Source organism: Strix aluco, chromosome 3 (genome assembly GCF_031877795.1).
Source record: "Strix aluco isolate bStrAlu1 chromosome 3, bStrAlu1.hap1, whole genome shotgun sequence".
In the NCBI taxonomy this organism is placed as follows: domain Eukaryota; kingdom Metazoa; phylum Chordata; class Aves; order Strigiformes; family Strigidae; genus Strix; species Strix aluco.
In genome coordinates, this window is record NC_133933.1 from 16515557 (window position 1) to 16532697 (window position 17141).

The 17141-nt window shown below is 38.3% G+C and overlaps 1 protein-coding gene across 2 annotated transcripts in view; it reads left to right on the forward strand.

Moving 5' to 3' along the window:
• The window catches only part of XRN2 (5'-3' exoribonuclease 2), a 51373-nt gene that overhangs the window by 16610 nt on the left and 17622 nt on the right, over nt 1–17141 (forward strand). For both annotated transcript variants that reach the window (XM_074817551.1, XM_074817552.1), the window contains exons 17-26: nt 3233–3368; nt 6963–7070; nt 7150–7239; nt 7750–7822; nt 10409–10492; nt 11302–11399; nt 11552–11631; nt 13448–13504; nt 15669–15737; nt 15836–15970. In XM_074817551.1, the coding sequence (XP_074673652.1) occupies nt 3233–3368; nt 6963–7070; nt 7150–7239; nt 7750–7822; nt 10409–10492; nt 11302–11399; nt 11552–11631; nt 13448–13504; nt 15669–15737; nt 15836–15970 (930 nt within the window). The remainder of the gene's footprint in view (nt 1–3232; nt 3369–6962; nt 7071–7149; nt 7240–7749; nt 7823–10408; nt 10493–11301; nt 11400–11551; nt 11632–13447; nt 13505–15668; nt 15738–15835; nt 15971–17141) is intronic.

Consider the following 17141-nt stretch of genomic DNA (forward strand, 5'->3'; position numbering starts at 1 on the left):
GCCTTCAGATGCTTTTCTATGATCTTTTTATCCACTGGTAATTAATGTGGAGGGTTAGAATATTCAGTAAATTCCAGTGAGATGTGTAAGCTATAGCTGTTAAATCTAAGTATCTAGATTAGTATGCATGCAGGTTTTCATCCTCCAAGCCACTACTCCCTTTGAGACCAAGCACTAGATTGGCTAGACATTCACTGCTCAGTTTTGATTATGTGAGCTGAATGCCGCTGTTTTGCAGTTGAATTTTTGAGCTATTTAACCCATACATTTCAGTTACATTCACGTGTACAGCATTATTTATCTTGACTATTGCAATATGTTCTCCTCCATATTTGATTTGTAGCAGGCCCTGTTTCATCTATGACGAGTTTCTCTAAATGTCTTAGGATGGCTGATCCCTAGATGATTAAGGGATAGGAATTTTATGAGAATTAACTGACAGTGAATTACCAGTGAGTCTGCATTTATCAAAGGTTTAAATCAAGCTATCTCTCTTTAAGTGAAGGGTGAAGGCCCTTATCATTTTTTGTTAAAGGTTCTGCCCCGATAAATGCAACCAGTAGGTTTTTGTTTTCTGTAGAGTCCATTGACACAGGTGGACATAGGAAAACAATAAGGGTTACTTTATTGTGAAGTACTGGTCACTAGTGTCCAGCACTGTTTTTGTGATATATTTGTGATATCTAGCTCATCAGATCTTCCAATATCAGATATTCTAGCTCTCATTCTTACTTTCTTTCTTGTATGTGCCAGTCTGAATGGATTTTTTTTTTTTTTAAATCAAGCAAGCAGAATTGTTATGTAAAATTAGGAAAAATTTTAATGTTGCTTTCCATTTGAGTTTTAGCAGAGATCTAAAAGAAGCTTTAACAGTTTTGTAGCAACTAGTGTGCATGAACCATGGTGATTTATGAGTAGCAATAGTTTCGGCAGGGTTGATATTGTCAACCAAAAGGATATGCTACTTTTGTCCGCAGTTATTTAAGCTCTTTTGTAGCTTAGAATATTTATTCAGATCCTTTTCTGAGTAGAAAATAATTTTGTGCTTCTCACTCCAAGTAGAAACAACTGCATAAATGTACTAGATGCAACAAAGTTGCATGTATTTTGTGTTTAGAATGACTTTAGAACTAATAGTTCTAGTCAGCTGGCAGATCGGTTTTTTTATTATCTTACAGAAAAGGCTTTTGAAATTTATGCAAGTGTCTAGCTGCCAGGGAGCTCCTGGGGTCAGATGTTCATAGGCTGGAGGTGTTCTTGACTCTGTCCTTCAAGACTTCAGTGCCAGTAGCTCTGTCCTTGCTCACCTGGCTTTCTTAAAAGTCTTGAAAACATCTCTTGGTTTCCCTACCTCCTCATCAGTTTGAATCATCTTTGAACTAGCTCAGGTCAGACTTTAAAAGGTATCTCTGTATCAGGCAACCAACTTGATACAGAAGCAAGGGAAGATCCTTTTTGCAAAACCAAAAGGGTATGCATCATGTGAAACAGCATAAGTTGATCTTTGCTCTCTCTTAAAGGCTTCATATGCTATTTATTGCTCTAGGAGATTCTGACAAGTGTAAGTTTGAGCTGACCTCACAGGTTACTTGTGTGCTTCAGATTCTGTATGTAATTTAAAGTGGTCACAGGCTTTGTGGAAAGGGGTCTTGCATGATGGTTTTCAGATGTGGTAATCAATGTCAAGTTTTGAATTGTTGAGAATAAAATTCAATTTTAAAAAAAAATTAAGGGATTATCTGGTTTAACCAGTTTCTAAATCAGATTTGTGATTTGCTTTACTCTAGTTTGCTTGAATACCAAAACACACATGTACTATGGTGAATAGTAGGGTTAAATCTAAAAAAACCAAAACAACCCAACGAAACAAACAAAAAACCCAACAAACCACCCAGGTAGTTTTGTGAGGGAGGCCAGTTCTGAAGCATGATATCATGATTGAACCACATGTTAAGAAGAGCTTAATCTTTCCATTACTTAAACTACCTCTTTAGAAGGCAGTCTCTGAATTGAACTGGAATTTCCAAGATTACGTCATGTCTGTTAGGACTAACAACTTGAAGTTTTATGTGCATATTAATAGCTTCTTGCTTGTGGCACAGCTGTTCTCCCAAAACTGACATGTCACCTCTTGAGTGACAGGGAACACAGCCGGTGTAGTGAGCGGATAACATGTGCAAGGAAGAAAAGCTCTGGAGTCTGTAGGCAGTGATGCCTGTTGCTGCCCATGCCCACCACAGCTGTAGTTCCCCTGCATTTTCAGTTTTTCAAGGAGCCTATGGTCTGTGCTTACTGTTAATCTTCAGAGAATATTCTTGCTTGAAATGTGACACAATATAGCACATTATTCACTTTTTTCCTTAACGTTATGCATAGAGCTGAGGGATTCAGATGGTTGTCTGTCAAAGATGAGCAAGTGTTTGTTTTCCCCTGCCCCATCCATAGACAGACATAAGGGGGAGCTGTGTGAAGTAAGGATAAATGATGTCTGAGATTGCTCTTTTGACTCCAATATTCATCTCTGGCACGAAAGATGGAAAAATCCCCATGTAAAAGGGAACTTGTCTGATGTGAGTCAGCAAGCACGGGATTCCTGAGTTGCGGATAATTCTGCTGGTAATCATAGCTTGTCTGAACAGCATTAGAACATAGAAATCAACCTGCTGCTGCTTATTGTTTGTTTGCTTACTTTTTATTTTGAGTAGCAGGGAAATTATATCACTTCTCAGCTTGAGAGGGGCATTAAGAATGGAGGAATTAACTTGATATGAGAAGATATTCCAGTAAAATAAAGATTTTGGCCTAGGGTAGATTAAACAAAATAAAGGGAAGAATTTATTCTCTTTCTAGTGGTTGGAAGAGTTAAAGAACAAAGTTCAAATGGCAGTTTTGGTAGTAGATTCCCGATAAGAAAGATGAAATTGCCGACTAGGAACTCTGCTGAAAAATCCTGACAGCGGCAGGCATGTGTTTGAAAATCTACCCAGCTCCTCACAAGTACTTTGAAGACATATTTGTCGGAATGGTAGCTTCAGAATTTCATCTAGATTTTCTATGATGTTAACCATCAAATTTTACTCTCTTGCTGTTGAGTATCAGTTTTCATGGTTTTGTTTATATTGTATAAAAATGCAAATTGAAGTAGCAAGTGACTTTGACTTATATTTTAATTCAGATATGTAAGTGTGCATATATTAACATGTATTGACATCTATTTGTGTTTGTTATGCAGGTTATGGGAAACCGGTTGGAAACAGCGCTACTATAAAAACAAATTTGATGTTGATGCTTCTGATGAGAAATTCCGTCGTAAAGTTGTACAGTCCTATGTGGAAGGGCTTTGCTGGGTTCTCAGATATTATTATCAGGTACTCAAAAATTTCTTCTCTGAAACTTGATTTTTCTTTTGTGTCTGCACCCTATTTCTTTCCAGGAAATAATAATTATCCATTGCTCATTTTTGAAAAGCAGTGCTTTTTTTTTTTTTGAAGATATAAAATAAATGCCCATTCTATTCAACACTCAAGATTTGAATGCAGTTTTTGTTTCTCACATACAGTAACGGCGCTTGTTAGTTTATTAAGGACTGATGCATATTTTTCTTTTGCAATACATAGCCACGCATAGTGAAATTGCAGATGACTAAACAAGTGAACAAAGGACAAAGCCTGAGAAATGCTAGTAAGATTTGAAAGGAACAGAGTTGTCAGTCTCCTCCATAGATTGTAATGATGTTCTATGAAGTGTATTGTGATTGAAGTAATCTGTATCTGATTTGAATCTTTTGATAATTGAGCTGTCAGATTGGCAAGAGTTAGACATGTTGGGGTTTGTTGCACCGATCGTTAATAACTAGCTTCATGCCCTGAAGACAAAGTAAGTTATATTTTGTGTGTGACCTGGGAACAGAATGTGCTTGAGCCGATGAAGTTTATCTGTCTCAGCAGAGCTTTGTAACTTGAATGCAGTGCCATGTTGATAAAACTGCACATTTTTCATAGGTGGCTCACAGCTGTCCAACTTAGAGCACAGGCAGGGCAAATACCTTGCATGCCTGCAGAAAACTATGCAATCTTAAAATTAGTTTGTTAACATGTACTCTTCCCCCCCCTCCTTGGAACAAAAAGGGAGTGTTTTCCCTTTCCTTCCACTGTACTAATTAGTTGAGTTTGGGCTCTGACTTGCATGTTACAGTGGATGAAAATCATGGAGTTTAAGGTTTGCAAGTCTGTTGCCACTGATCTACAGGAGAGCTGAGCTCTCCCCATCCTTGAGTAGTTTCTTTTGCAAAGGACAAATGTCACGTGGTCACCTTTATAGGTGGAAATTCCCATGATCCTGCGCACAGTTAAAGATTGTTGAAAGCAAACCAAGTTAACCATGGCAAGATATGTTCCTAGAACTCTATATATGCCCATATGTCTCCAAAGTGTGTAAATGAATCCTCAGGTTAGCTGTCTACTTGCTGGAAAACTGTCGGTGTGACCTTCAGTAATGTAGTAGTACAAAACCACTGCAAAAGGCAGTCTGGATTTTAAGGGAAACTGAAGGGCTTAGAGGAAGGGAATATATGGCAAAATTGAGATAATATTTACGAGGTGACCGAAGTATTTATACTCATTTGAAGACTGTAAAATTGAGTTTCCTTTATTCAAAGAAGTGTGCATGGGGTGTGCATTCATTGCTTTGTGACCAGTGGCCGTGGCCTTGTGCAGACATCGTGTGCTTTTATAACTGTTCGAACCAGGGCTGCATTTGCCTGTGCACGGTTGAGAGATTTGTGGCTTTAAATGCATAAGAGCTGGAAAACAGGCTTATACCAAGCTTAAAACAATATGGGCAAGTCCCGATGCAACACTCGCTAGTTTAGCTTGTAAAACCAATTTAGTTACTGAGATGTATGTATGTGACTCCTTGTCCTTCTGAGTTTGTAGACATTCTGGCTGAAGTGACTGATGCGTATAGACGTGATAGATGATTACAGTTGCAGACAATAAGTTGGTGAAGTTGACAACAACTTCAGACTTCAGGCAGGACCATAGTGCTCTCAAGAAAATTAAGGAGTGCCAACAAGACCTCAAGGAAAAGGAACTGTACAGAAAATATTTTCTGGTTTAGAAATGTTCCAAAGGAAAATTTTAAGAAGATACACAAATGTTTAGGGCTTTGTTTTTGCCATTTTGCTTTATATTTGGATTACTCAGAAAGAAGGCAAGTCTCTCTCTAAACCTTATAAAAATTACATTGCAGACTTAAAATAGTGAACAATGAAATACTTGCACGTGCTGCCATTTGTACTTGCATAACAGAACTATGTGTAGTCAAGATACTGTAACCTGCTGTACATAGGCAGTCTGTTGTGTCAGTATGAAGCAGCAGTCAATTCACTTTCTGCCCATATGGAAGTTAGAATAGGAAGCTGTTGGACTAGAGGAATTCCAGAATAGGTTGGTTTGAGGGTTTGTGTGTGGCTTTTCTTTCTTTTTACCATAATAAGAATTGCTTCCAATAACTACTGCTCATTGTCCATAAAACTTCTGACAGAATACATTACATGCTTGTCTATTCTTATAAAAAGCTAATAATGCAGAGCATGTTCCACTAGTGGGAACATCTGTTGGGGGGGTTGGGAAGGGGAAAAAAAAAAAGAAACAAACCCATCCACCTGGCTTTTGAAACATACTGAAACCATCTGAAGAACTGCATCTCATAATTATAGTCTCTGTAATTTTATACCAAAAATATCACTGGAGGAGCCTCATTGACATTTACTTATTCAGAATTGGAAGTCAAAATGGTAGGCTTTTGTTTCAAGTGGTACTGCTAAGAAAAATAGCTGAGGAGGTGAAAACTTGACTTAGACCTTCTAGAGCCACGTTTCCTTTACAAAGTGCATTGTGTTCTGATGTGTTTTGAGTTTACTTTATTTTCTCCATTTTGAGGATTATTTTGCCTCTTTCAAGTGAATGTACTTTATATTTCCCAATATTCAAGACAGAAGAATAAGAGGGGAAAAGCGAAGTGTTACTAAAAGTGTGTATTAGTGCTGGTACCGAATAGAAAAGTAACAGTTAAAACCAGAATACTTTTCAACCTGCAACAAATGTTGTTCACATTTTCACACCTTGTAGAGTGTATCCCATAGGGTTCTCTGGTCCCCCATATGCCCAAGTTAGTGGTGGGATTTTGCATTGAAAACCAGTAGTACAAACTGTGTGCTGCCAGAAAAATACTTCTTCTGTTCCTGTTGAGAGCTTTGTAATGGCTTTCAGACTGACACGGTTCTGCTGTTTATATAATTACAAAGAACCTGGAAATTCCTTCTCTGTGTCATCCCTGTTTGAGATGTGGTAGCAACTCTACACAAGTTGAAAATGTGTCCAGTTGTTACAGGCTCCACAGCTTAGCCCCAGGGACTGGTTAACTGTACAGATAGACTATGATTTCCTACTCTTTGCAAGAAATTTTTGTGCTTGGTTTTATTGGACTTTGTGCACATGCTCGTGTGTTTTTTCTCGAGGGGGAGGAAAAAGGCATGAGGTACGTTACAGTGTCCTGAAGCTAAGGTTAAGATTCTGCTGTAAGGTCTTTTGTATCGTTCTGGTGCTAGGTCCTGTCTCTTTGGCTGTCTCCCTTAGTGACTCAAACCTAGCACAGAGCAAGAGTACTTTGGCATAGAAGTCTATCTGCTGTTCTGTGCTGCCGAGGAAATGCCCGAGGTCTCCATTCACTGTCCAGTGAACTCACTCGCTCTAGTCTGGCTATGAAAAGTTAAGTCCCAACCTGAAGTCCAGAGTACCTTTAGAGGCAAGAGCTCTTTCTTTTCTAATCATGGGGACTCCTCTTTCTCCTGGTTGATGCTGGGCTAAATTTTGTCATCTTTAGTGACTGCGCTACATGATTTTTTTTTTTTTTTCTTTTCTGATTTGTCTGACTTTGTTTCTCTTGTTTCTCTACCCTAGGGCTGCGCATCCTGGAACTGGTATTACCCTTTTCACTATGCTCCATTTGCTTCTGACTTTGAAGGTATTGCAGACATGCCTTCAGATTTTGAGAAAGGCTCAAAACCGGTAGGGCATATTTATTTATTTATTTATGATTTAACAGCTCATTAGAAGTGTCCTACATCTTCTTGTTTAATTTCAACAGTTTAAGCCTCTTGAACAACTTATGGGAGTATTTCCAGCTGCAAGTGGAAATTTTCTGCCACCAACGTGGAGGAAGCTCATGACAGATCCAGTAAGAATTCTTATATTCCTCTTTGTAAGGTTATGTCATCTTGCAGTTGTGTGAGCATGACTTGCTGCTGCTTACTTTAGGCAGAAGAATAATGGAGACCAGGAGGGAACATTTTGGTAGATTGCAGAGATTCATCAAAGATCCTTAAAGTGATTCTTTGAATTCAGATATTTCAGTGAAAAAACCTGTTTCCTGGCTCTTTTACACTTTAGCAAGACTGTTTACTTTCTTATAGAAACCTTGCAAAACTTAATTGGGGAGCAGATACCTTAACCCAGTTATCTGGAATTACTCTGTCCTGCTTAATTTCTTGTTTTGATACTCTTAAGTAACAGAAGTGCCCTACCACACTTTGTGTTTAAATGGTATTTAGTAAAAGATATTTCTGTTCTTTGCATCCTCCTTAGCTTTGTGTTTGCTCACCCTCTGCAAGATATGGTACTACATGACATTCTGAATCAATTTCATAGTTTGCTTTAATGATTTTTTTTAAAATTTTCTCAAATACAGGAATCAAGCATAATTGACTTCTACCCTGAAGATTTTGCTATTGATTTAAATGGGAAGAAATACGCTTGGCAAGGTGAAATGTCAACTTTTTGGGGGGGGGCTATAGTACACTGACCTTAGTCTTAAGAATTTTATGTAAAAATAGAAAGAAGATGAAAAATTATCTTAAGATAATGATACACCAAGTCATACAGGTAACTTGTGTTAGTTGGTGTGGGGGAGAAGTATTTTGCAGCAGGTGTATTTTTTAAAAGAAATTAGTGTGAAGAACAAATTATGGTTTAGTAACTGATTTAGGATTGGCAATGATTATTGGTAATTTCAGCCGTCATTCTAGATTTGTTAATTTGTCCTGAACTAGATTAATCATTTTTCTATTTTTATCAGCTTTACGGTGTAATTGTCTTCTGTCTCCTTTGCATTTAATTAATGGATCTTGTTCTGGTCAATCAGTGCCTCATTAGTACCTTGCAAAAAATGCTTTGGGGAATATAGGAATATTTGGATGCATTCAAAGAATGAAAAAAAAGCTACAGTATTTAATGCAACTTCTTTCTTTAGAGAATATCACTTTTAAAGGTCTGCCAAATTTTGTGATTACCCTATGCAGCCAGTAGTGTAACATCTCAGTTATAGGTATAAATAATTATTTGGGCACAAAATGAAGCACATGAAATTCCATTTGAGCATAAGAAAGCACATTTTTACTCTGAGGGTGGTCAGACACTGGAACGTGTTGCCCAGAGAGGTTGTGGAGTCTCCATTCTGAGAGATGCCAAACCCAGCTGGATGTGGTCCTGGGCAACCTGCTCGGGGCAACCTGAGCAGCCCGTGACTGTGCTGGAGCATAGGCAGTGGACTAAATGATCTCCAGAGGTTCCTGCTGACATCAAAGGTTCTGTTTTTCTTCTCTCAAGGCAGCTCACCTATGTTTTGAAATAGCCACAATTAGACAGTGTTCCAAAATCAAAGAGAATATTCCTAGCTATTTGTTGCATGGCAGGTTTTCCCTCTAACTTGAAGCCCTTTTTCTTACCCCTGTTGTAATTCTGGCAGCTTTCCTTAGTTCTTTTGTCCAGTTATCAAATCTACAGTCTAAAGCAGTAGTATTTTAAGTAGCTCCCACATGCTTTCTTCAGCTTGTAACATTACTTTTGATTTGGTTAATGCGTAATTCCATTATAATCTCTTTGTTCTGGATTAACATATGGAATTCTTGTCGATCCTTTTTGCAATCTCCTGAGCTATGAACACTTCCTGTTTTGTTGTCATTCCACCACTGTGTTGTGAAGGTGAAAATAAATTGTTTTCCAGGGTAGGCTTATCACTGTTTCCTTTCACAAGTAGTTATGTTCCAGCTGAAATTTGAACATGGCTGAGGTCTAGTGCTGTCTTTGATAAAGCAGCAGTCACTCTGTGTGAAGATTATCCTCATACTTCATAAGCAGGGACAGTGCAGATTTCTTGTTTGGTGAGGCTGGCAACAGCAGGCTGTACAGCTCTGCTCCTGGTTATTTTTCAGTAGACTAAACAAAATTCTGATTCAGTTAAACGTGTGACATACTTAACACTTATGTTTTTTTAGGAGAGGATACGAGCTTCTGGTGTAATTACACTTCAGATAAAGTTTTAGGTTGTGCCCTTTCAGCTCCAGGACAATAGTATTTGTTTTAATAAAGCCACGTAAAGATATAACTTCTGAAGCAAAAGTGTTTCAGGCAGACCAAGTTTTAGATCGGGAATCTCAGTCTGTGGAAGTCCAAAGTCTCTGTGAATGTTGTACCTTAGAGTGATGACAAATGTGTCTGGCGTGTTCCTGCTGGTAGAACTGGTACAGGCACAAATATGAAACCATGAATATGAGTTTAGTAGAAAGTCTTTACTGTCATCTTGGTCAGGAAAAGCTCTAGTGTTCACAGTAAAGGAAATAAAAACTAAAGTAATGACTCCAGATTCCAACTCATAATAAGAGTGACAGAAGTAAATATTTGAAGAATTTTCATAGTAAATTTTTTAGTGCTTTTTTTCAATTTTATAATAGAAGAAAACATATACTGGAGCATACCAGGGAAGGCTATTCTCCAGCTTCATCCAGTATGATTGGGTGGGCTCTGAGATGTGCTGCTTAGTGAGAGATTTTGATCCTGAGAGGAGTCTCCATGTTATCTTGGAGTAAAATTAATAGCTGGTATGAACACTCCCTAATGGATATCATCTGTATTGCTTTATTGCTGAACTTGGAGTGATTTCTTCCGTTGTTTTCTCTTAATAAATTAATTTGAATAAAGAGCATTGAGTTCTGTTGGGGAGTATCTGTAGCAAATGACACAAATAATGACTGTCTTACTGAGCTCATCTTGTTCCTCAATAAGGCAGGTGTGGGTAGACGTTACTGCTTCCCAGTGCCTACCCAGGACTGGGGAGGGGGAGGATGGAGGGGTGCTTGGAGATAAGCTTTCCTTTTCAACCTGCACTACCACTGAACTATTTTTCTCAGCCTGCAGGATGACAACCTCTGGAAAGGTAGGGTTTTCTTTTGTGTGACTGATGGAACAGTTGTTTCTTGGGTAGAGAATCTATTGGAGCTTTCCATGCTAGGGGGTTTGGTTTTGTTTTGTTTTTCAACAAGTGTGAAAAAATCATGTTTTGGTTTTGCTAGGTGTTGCATTATTGCCATTTGTTGATGAGCGACGCCTTAGAGCTGCCCTGGAAGAAGTCTACCCGGACCTCACTCCTGAAGAAAGTAGGAATTGTGTTATTTTGTTACAACAATTTCACCCTAATTGAGCAAGGTGTAATAAATGTTTGGTTGGATTGAATTATGGTAGGCTGTAGCCTCTTTGTGGATGGTCGTGGTAATTGGAATGAACCTCAGTGGGTTTGGTTTTGTAGTTTTCACATACTTTTCTTTTACTCAAGTAGACCTGCATAAGACTTTACCTGAAAATTAGATTGCAGCTTAATCATATGAAAAGCTTCTACCAGTATACACTGTCAAAGTACTTGTTAGATTAGTATGTTGCAATCAAAAGAATAAACTATGGTTCCAAGGTTAGAGTTGATGGTAAAACTTGATAGGTGTATTGGCTGTTCTGACCAGTAAGCTGGCTGTGTCCAGTTATGATATGTGAAGCTTTGTGTTCAGCTTATATAAGCAGATATATGTGTTACTTTCTCCATTGTACAAAAATCATAGCTGGTTCTTGTAGGTAAACTGCTGAAGAGGTGTGTGGTTTTTTTTAGGGTTTTTGGTTTGTTCTTTTTTACCCAGCCTGTCTGTATTTTCAACATTACTCTGTTGTAAATTCAACACTCCTTCCACTGAACACAAAATTCCTGTTGTTTTACTGTCTGCCAACTACGCTTGTGACCAGAGACATCCTGTTCTGGGCAGAGTCTCTTGTCTGTCCAAGGAATGTTCAAAGCCTTCTCCTAAATCACAATGAAGCTTTCCTTTCATGGAGATGCCAGCAGGATGGCATGCTGGTCTGCTGTATTCCTTCCTTCCCTCTTTGCTCTGAACTCTTATCCCATTCTCTTCATCTTTTCTAGACAGAAGAAATAGCCTTGGTGGTGATGTTCTCTTTGTTGGAAAACACCATCCACTTTGTGACTTTGTTGTAGAACAGTACAAGACCAAAAATACAGAGGTAGGTTGTACTTGTTCTTAAGGGACTGTGTAAATGGTGAAGATGGAGGTCTAATAAAGTGCTTCAGCTGAAAAATTATTTTTTATAACAATATATTAATAATTATTAATAAAATTATTTTAATAATAAACTATTTTTCCTATTTTTTTCAGCCAGTGGATATACCCCCAGAGCTGTGCCATGGAATCCAGGGAAAGCTTACACTGAATGAAAATGCTGTTCTTCCAGATCAGTGAGTATGGCTTTTAGTATGGGTTGTTTGAGGCTAAAGGACATTTCCTTCAGTCATGTGTACATTTAAATAAAAATATCTTTGTGCCCACAATGAGAAACCTAAAACTCCTGACAAGGCAATGCATTTAGTTCTGATGCTGAACATGCTTTCTGCTAGGTTTCATAGTAGGTGTGTATTATCAGCAGCATGTGTAGGAAACCAAGCAAGTAAAACTTTCATTCTGGGACCCTTTTTTTTCTTATTTCAGAACTACGCTTTTAAAGCAGCATCAGAAATCTTGAAAGCGCTCTAATGTGTGTGTTTAATTGCTGATGGATTTTTTTTGTTTGTTTGTCATTTCATCTCTGGAAGACTGATTTTTATGTATTTAGTAATGTTTGAACTTTAATAGGTAAACAGGGCCTATATAATAATAGTAGTGATCAGGGCCCTTATTCAGTAAGGTCTTGTTGTTTTGGCCTCTCTGCTTTTGTATGAATGTTAATTTAATGCTGTCTGTAACTTCCAGTAGTGCATGCTGTTTAAAAAAACCCACAACTCTGCTTTTTATATGCTAATATTAATTGCATTAAAGAAAAATCCAGATGCAGAAATATGTGAGATATATTTTGCCATTTTCCATTTAGGCTATAGCACTAAATTCAGGACTGTTACCAGCTACACATACAAAAAATGCTAATATTTTTTGTTTTCTGGATAATGCATTTAGTTTGAGAAATTATCAGTGTAATCTTCACATTGTAGGATGTGCATTCATTTATCTAACTTTGCTTAGAGGCATAAGCAGGTGTTCAGTAACTCATTTGCATTAAATGCACAAACACTCTGATTTTCTTGGACAGATAATGTATCCTAGGTCACACTCACTAATATACATTTCTCTATTCTTGTCATGGCTTGTGAAGAATATGAGCAAGTCAGAGCTGTTCTTGGAGGGAACAGCAATGCAGGAAAAAGAAAACTCTTCTGGCATTGTCTTCCCTCGATAGGGCGTCAGAAATGATTTTGGGTTTTTTTTTTTATCTAGAGAACTAGTTTGCTAGGAATTCTGTGAAGATAAGTGGGTATTTATATTGCCACTTCAAAATAAGTCTTACTTTGCTAAAAAGATTTGGATCAAATTCAGCCAGCACGTGTCCAGTTTGTGATCTCTGTGTACCATGGGTCTGTGACAGTTGTGCGCAGTAGGGTGAACAAAGAAATTTGGTTTCTGATTGATGAGTAATTGTCCCAAGCATGGTGTTTGTCTGCTTGAATTGAAGGGGTAAAGTTTTCTGGAGGAAAGAAGGAAAGGGTTAAGATGCAGCTCTGTTGGCCTATTAAATCTCAGAAAGGAGACTCTTTAAGTGCTGTGGAAACAGCTGCTAAGTTTTGGGGTTTTTTTCTTCAAAGCATTTTTCTTCCTAGTGAATCAGGTTTGTGTCTTCATGGTGTCTGCACGTGTGTCTGTCTCTCTGGTCTTCTCCTGCCCCCCTAGAACCTGTTGGCTTGCTATAATCAAACCCTGACAGTCCAAGGTGGTTTCCAAGGTACAGAATAGTGCTAAGGTTTGTAAACAGACTGCTGGGTAGTGGAAAGTGTGTGAACCCGCTGTTAGACACTAGAGAATCCACACAGATCAGCTGCAAAAGTAATGACACTAAGAAATAAGGATTCAGTAGTTCCATTGCTTATTGAAGTATTTACTTTAGTGGAAAGGCAAGTTAATTTTGAAATCCCTTTCACGTGTCACAGTTGACAGAGAAACAAAAGTGGTAGTAATAGTGAGAAATATGTAACCTGACGTTTTGACAGAGGTTTTTCTCTTTACCAGGGTAGTGGAGTCTCCTGTTCCAATGCTGCGTGATCTTGCACAAAATTCTGCAGTCAGGTAAGTAAACTCTGAGTTTTAATGCAATGGCATACAAAATGCAGCAATCAAAGCTTATTTTATTCTGGTGTTTTGTGTTGTTGACTTTGCAACAGAATCCATCTCTTAATAAAACTAAAGCTTTTACTTTAAACGTTCCCGGTTTTGTGTAAGAATTGAATCCAAGATACTGTGTTGTAACACAGTGGGCTTAAGTTAGGGTGGTTAAGCAGAGTGTGCATAGTGGTGTGCCCTGCAGGGATGTCCAAAACAGTAGGTTCTCAGTGCGTCAAACCCAGTGTGTTTCATCCCTTCAGAAATACCTCATCTTTTCTCCCGTTATTTTTCTGCTTGTTCTGTGTTGGGACTTCTTGGTCTTCCTCAAGCAAAGAGCAACACCTACAGAACTTAATAGTCTGTATCAAGCCTTTTAAATTAAAGAAAACTGAACGTTCATGAGAGCAAGCCTCTGAGACAGAATTCGGTATTGATTGAGAGCCCTCCAGCTCTGGATTTTTGCCTCCTGGGTGTTTATCCATTTTTTTTTATTCCTAGTAATTCTCAGAAGATGCCTGAGAATGCAAGTTTCATGTCCTTAAGAAGTAAAGGAGTAATGCTAACTTTACCTGAATGTGATGTTTGGGAGAATAGTAAGAAACTTCATAATGAATAAAAAATAATGCAGAGTTTCCACGAGTAAATTTTGTGGTCGCAGAAGATTTTTAATTACTCTTGCACTTGACAGTGAATTTCTGTAGATGTAGTGTGTTGTATGTCATTCTCACTTAATTTGGCACAGTATAATAGGTATGTAATGCTTGAGCCAATAACCTTTCACTTCTTGAGCCACATAAGATACTTGAGACACTGAAAATCACTTGTGGTCTGTCTGCATAATTTTTTCCTCCGAGGAGGCATAACTTGGTTCAACTAGAACAACTATCTACAGGCAGGATGAAATGCTAAGTTGTGGCTTGTCAGGATATTGTAGAAAAGGTGTCTGAAATGGGGATTTAGTTACTTTGAGTGATGAGTTAAAGGTAGTTTTTGGCTTTTTATCTGCCACTGTCAGGAGGTTTGAATTGTTTTATGCTTCTGTCCATTTCTCTATTGCAAGGATTTTTCTTCTTGTCTTTTGAGATAGTATGAGCAGTCATGGTTCTACTCTTCAGTTCTTGTGACTTTGGCTGAATTTTCCAAGGGACCATTATTCTCTTTCCTTCAAGCCTCATTCATTCTCTGTGCTGAGACACACATATTTCAGCTGGAACAGTGAGATTATTCTGCTTAGCTGTTTACTTTTATCTTTCTTGGCATCCCAAGCATTCTTCTGTATCAAATGGTAGGTAGTGAGGGAACAGGAAGCAGGTTGGTGCCATGTACTTCAAACACGTCCCTGGTGGGACCTACCTGAGACCTGGATGCTTACACCAGGAGATCGGAACTGCGCGTCCCTGGTGGGACCTACTTGAGACCTGGATGCTTACACCAGGAGATCGGAACTGCTAGGAGTATGGATGAATTTTCCTAGAGGAAACTCAAATTGTTATATAATGCATTGTACCAGCAGAAATTAAGCTTTCGGCCACTTTTTGCTCTAGTGTTTAGCTTGTCTAATACTAGGCAGCTCAAAATGCTGGGTCTGCAAGGTGTCTGAAAATAGAGGTGCAAGGTGGTCTGAAAATAGGTGTATATCCCTCCACAGGAACTGCATGCAACTGCAAAGCTGCCTTTCAGGATAAAAACTCCGGGGCCCAGGAAATCCCGCTTCTAAGTTTTGTACAATTTTGACTAGACTGCGTAGCAAGCTGATATCCTTCCTGTCTGTACTATGGCAGCCAAATACAATCAGTGCTTTGACTAGAGGATTTGTACCTAAGGATCTGCAGAAGACACTTTCATTACCATACATAGAACTAACTGTTTTCTAGACGTTAAACTTTCTTTTGGACTCGCTATTAATACAGGGGAGGAGAAAGGTCACCCTGTGAAAAATAATTGCGACATTCAAGTCCAATATAGTTGGTATATCCATGTGCAAGAAAGGCAGTTTGCAGTTTAAGTCATGGGTTCTTGTATTTTATCTTTTCTGTTGTGTACATCACTGTAATAAAGCAGCAATTACTTTTAAATCTTGTTTGTCTTAATTACCAAGTAAACCTAATCCTCAAATACTTTCTCCTAGTATCTCTTTCAAAGATCCACAATTTGATGAAGACTTTGTTTTCAAGGCTACAGTGTTACCTGGTGCAAAGTAAGTATCAGTTGTCAGTTTTCAAATAATTCAATTTTCTCTTATTAATCTGAGTATTTGCTCTGAGAGATATTTATGGAACTATTTTTAATATTAAGGAAACCTGCTCCGGTTCTGAAGCCAGGAGACTGGGAAAAAACCAACAATGATGGCAGGCCTTGGAGACCACAGCTGTCTTTTAACCGAGACAGAAAACCAGTCCATTTGGACCAGTCAGCTTTTAGAACTTTAGGGTAAGACTGGCGGCGTTGTTACTGTGACTGCCTTCCTGAGATGACTGTACTCATTTATTGCTTTTTTAATTTAAAAATAAAGAAAGAAAAGAAACAACATGGGTGGGGATGGACTGTCAGAGGTTAGGTGCTGGTGTTCCATGTTGGAAACTTTGGCATGTGATACTTCAGTATTGATGAAAACTGTGATTACTGGAGTTTTGCAGTAATGCCTTGCATTCTTCTTGATTTGGGAGAAGGTTCTACTAAATATTTCTAACTAGCTTTCCCACTGGGGTTTGGTTTTTGTTTTTTTTCAACTTGTTTGGTGGTTACTTGCTTGAAGTACGGAAGGTACAGTGAGAATATTACACACAAGTGATAATTAAGACTATTATGAAGACAGTCTTGTATGCTTTTAAAAATTAAGACATTTTGAAGACCCTTGTATGAAGCATGTGTTACACAATACAATCTGTTCGATTGTCACTTTTCAAGGCATTGCCACAGTCAGTTTTTATTAGTTCTCCAAAAGTCCAAGTAACTTTCTCAGGTGCTGTAGTTTAGTGCAAGAATGCTTCTGAGCTCAGGATGAGAGAATGAGCTGAGGTTATGTATTACACATAAAATGAAATGTTTTTCCTTACTGGGGAGGGCAAGGAGCCATACCTTTGTCAGAGCCAGAAAAGAGAATGTTTTAAAGGAGATCGTATTACTAACAAATAAGAGTACACTCTCTGAGCAACTGAACACAAGTGTCTCTTTAGGAAGAGAAAATACTTTCTTCATCTTGTGGCTCTGGTGCCACTGGTAGAAGAAAAAGCAACACCCTTCTCTCCATCTGTGTGTTGGAAAGCATAATTGTTCCAGTGCTACACTTGTGAACCATCTTCTGTTGTTTCATGTCATAGTTAGGAAAAAAAAAGGATAGCTGTGTTATTGATCACATATGATGTCTCATTAAATTGCTGTCCAGGGTGACAGACACCACAAAGAGTGAATGTAGTTCTGTACAGGAAAAATAGCAAAGGCCTGGCAAACATTGATACACCAATATTTGCAGATCCTGCATCTCTATCAACTCTCATTTCTTAGGAAACGTGACAGCAGTTCAGTTTTACTGGACTCTTCTACAGTTTGCATGAAATACATGTTTTTCTGCTTATTGTGGCTTGCTATAGAAACTTCAGAG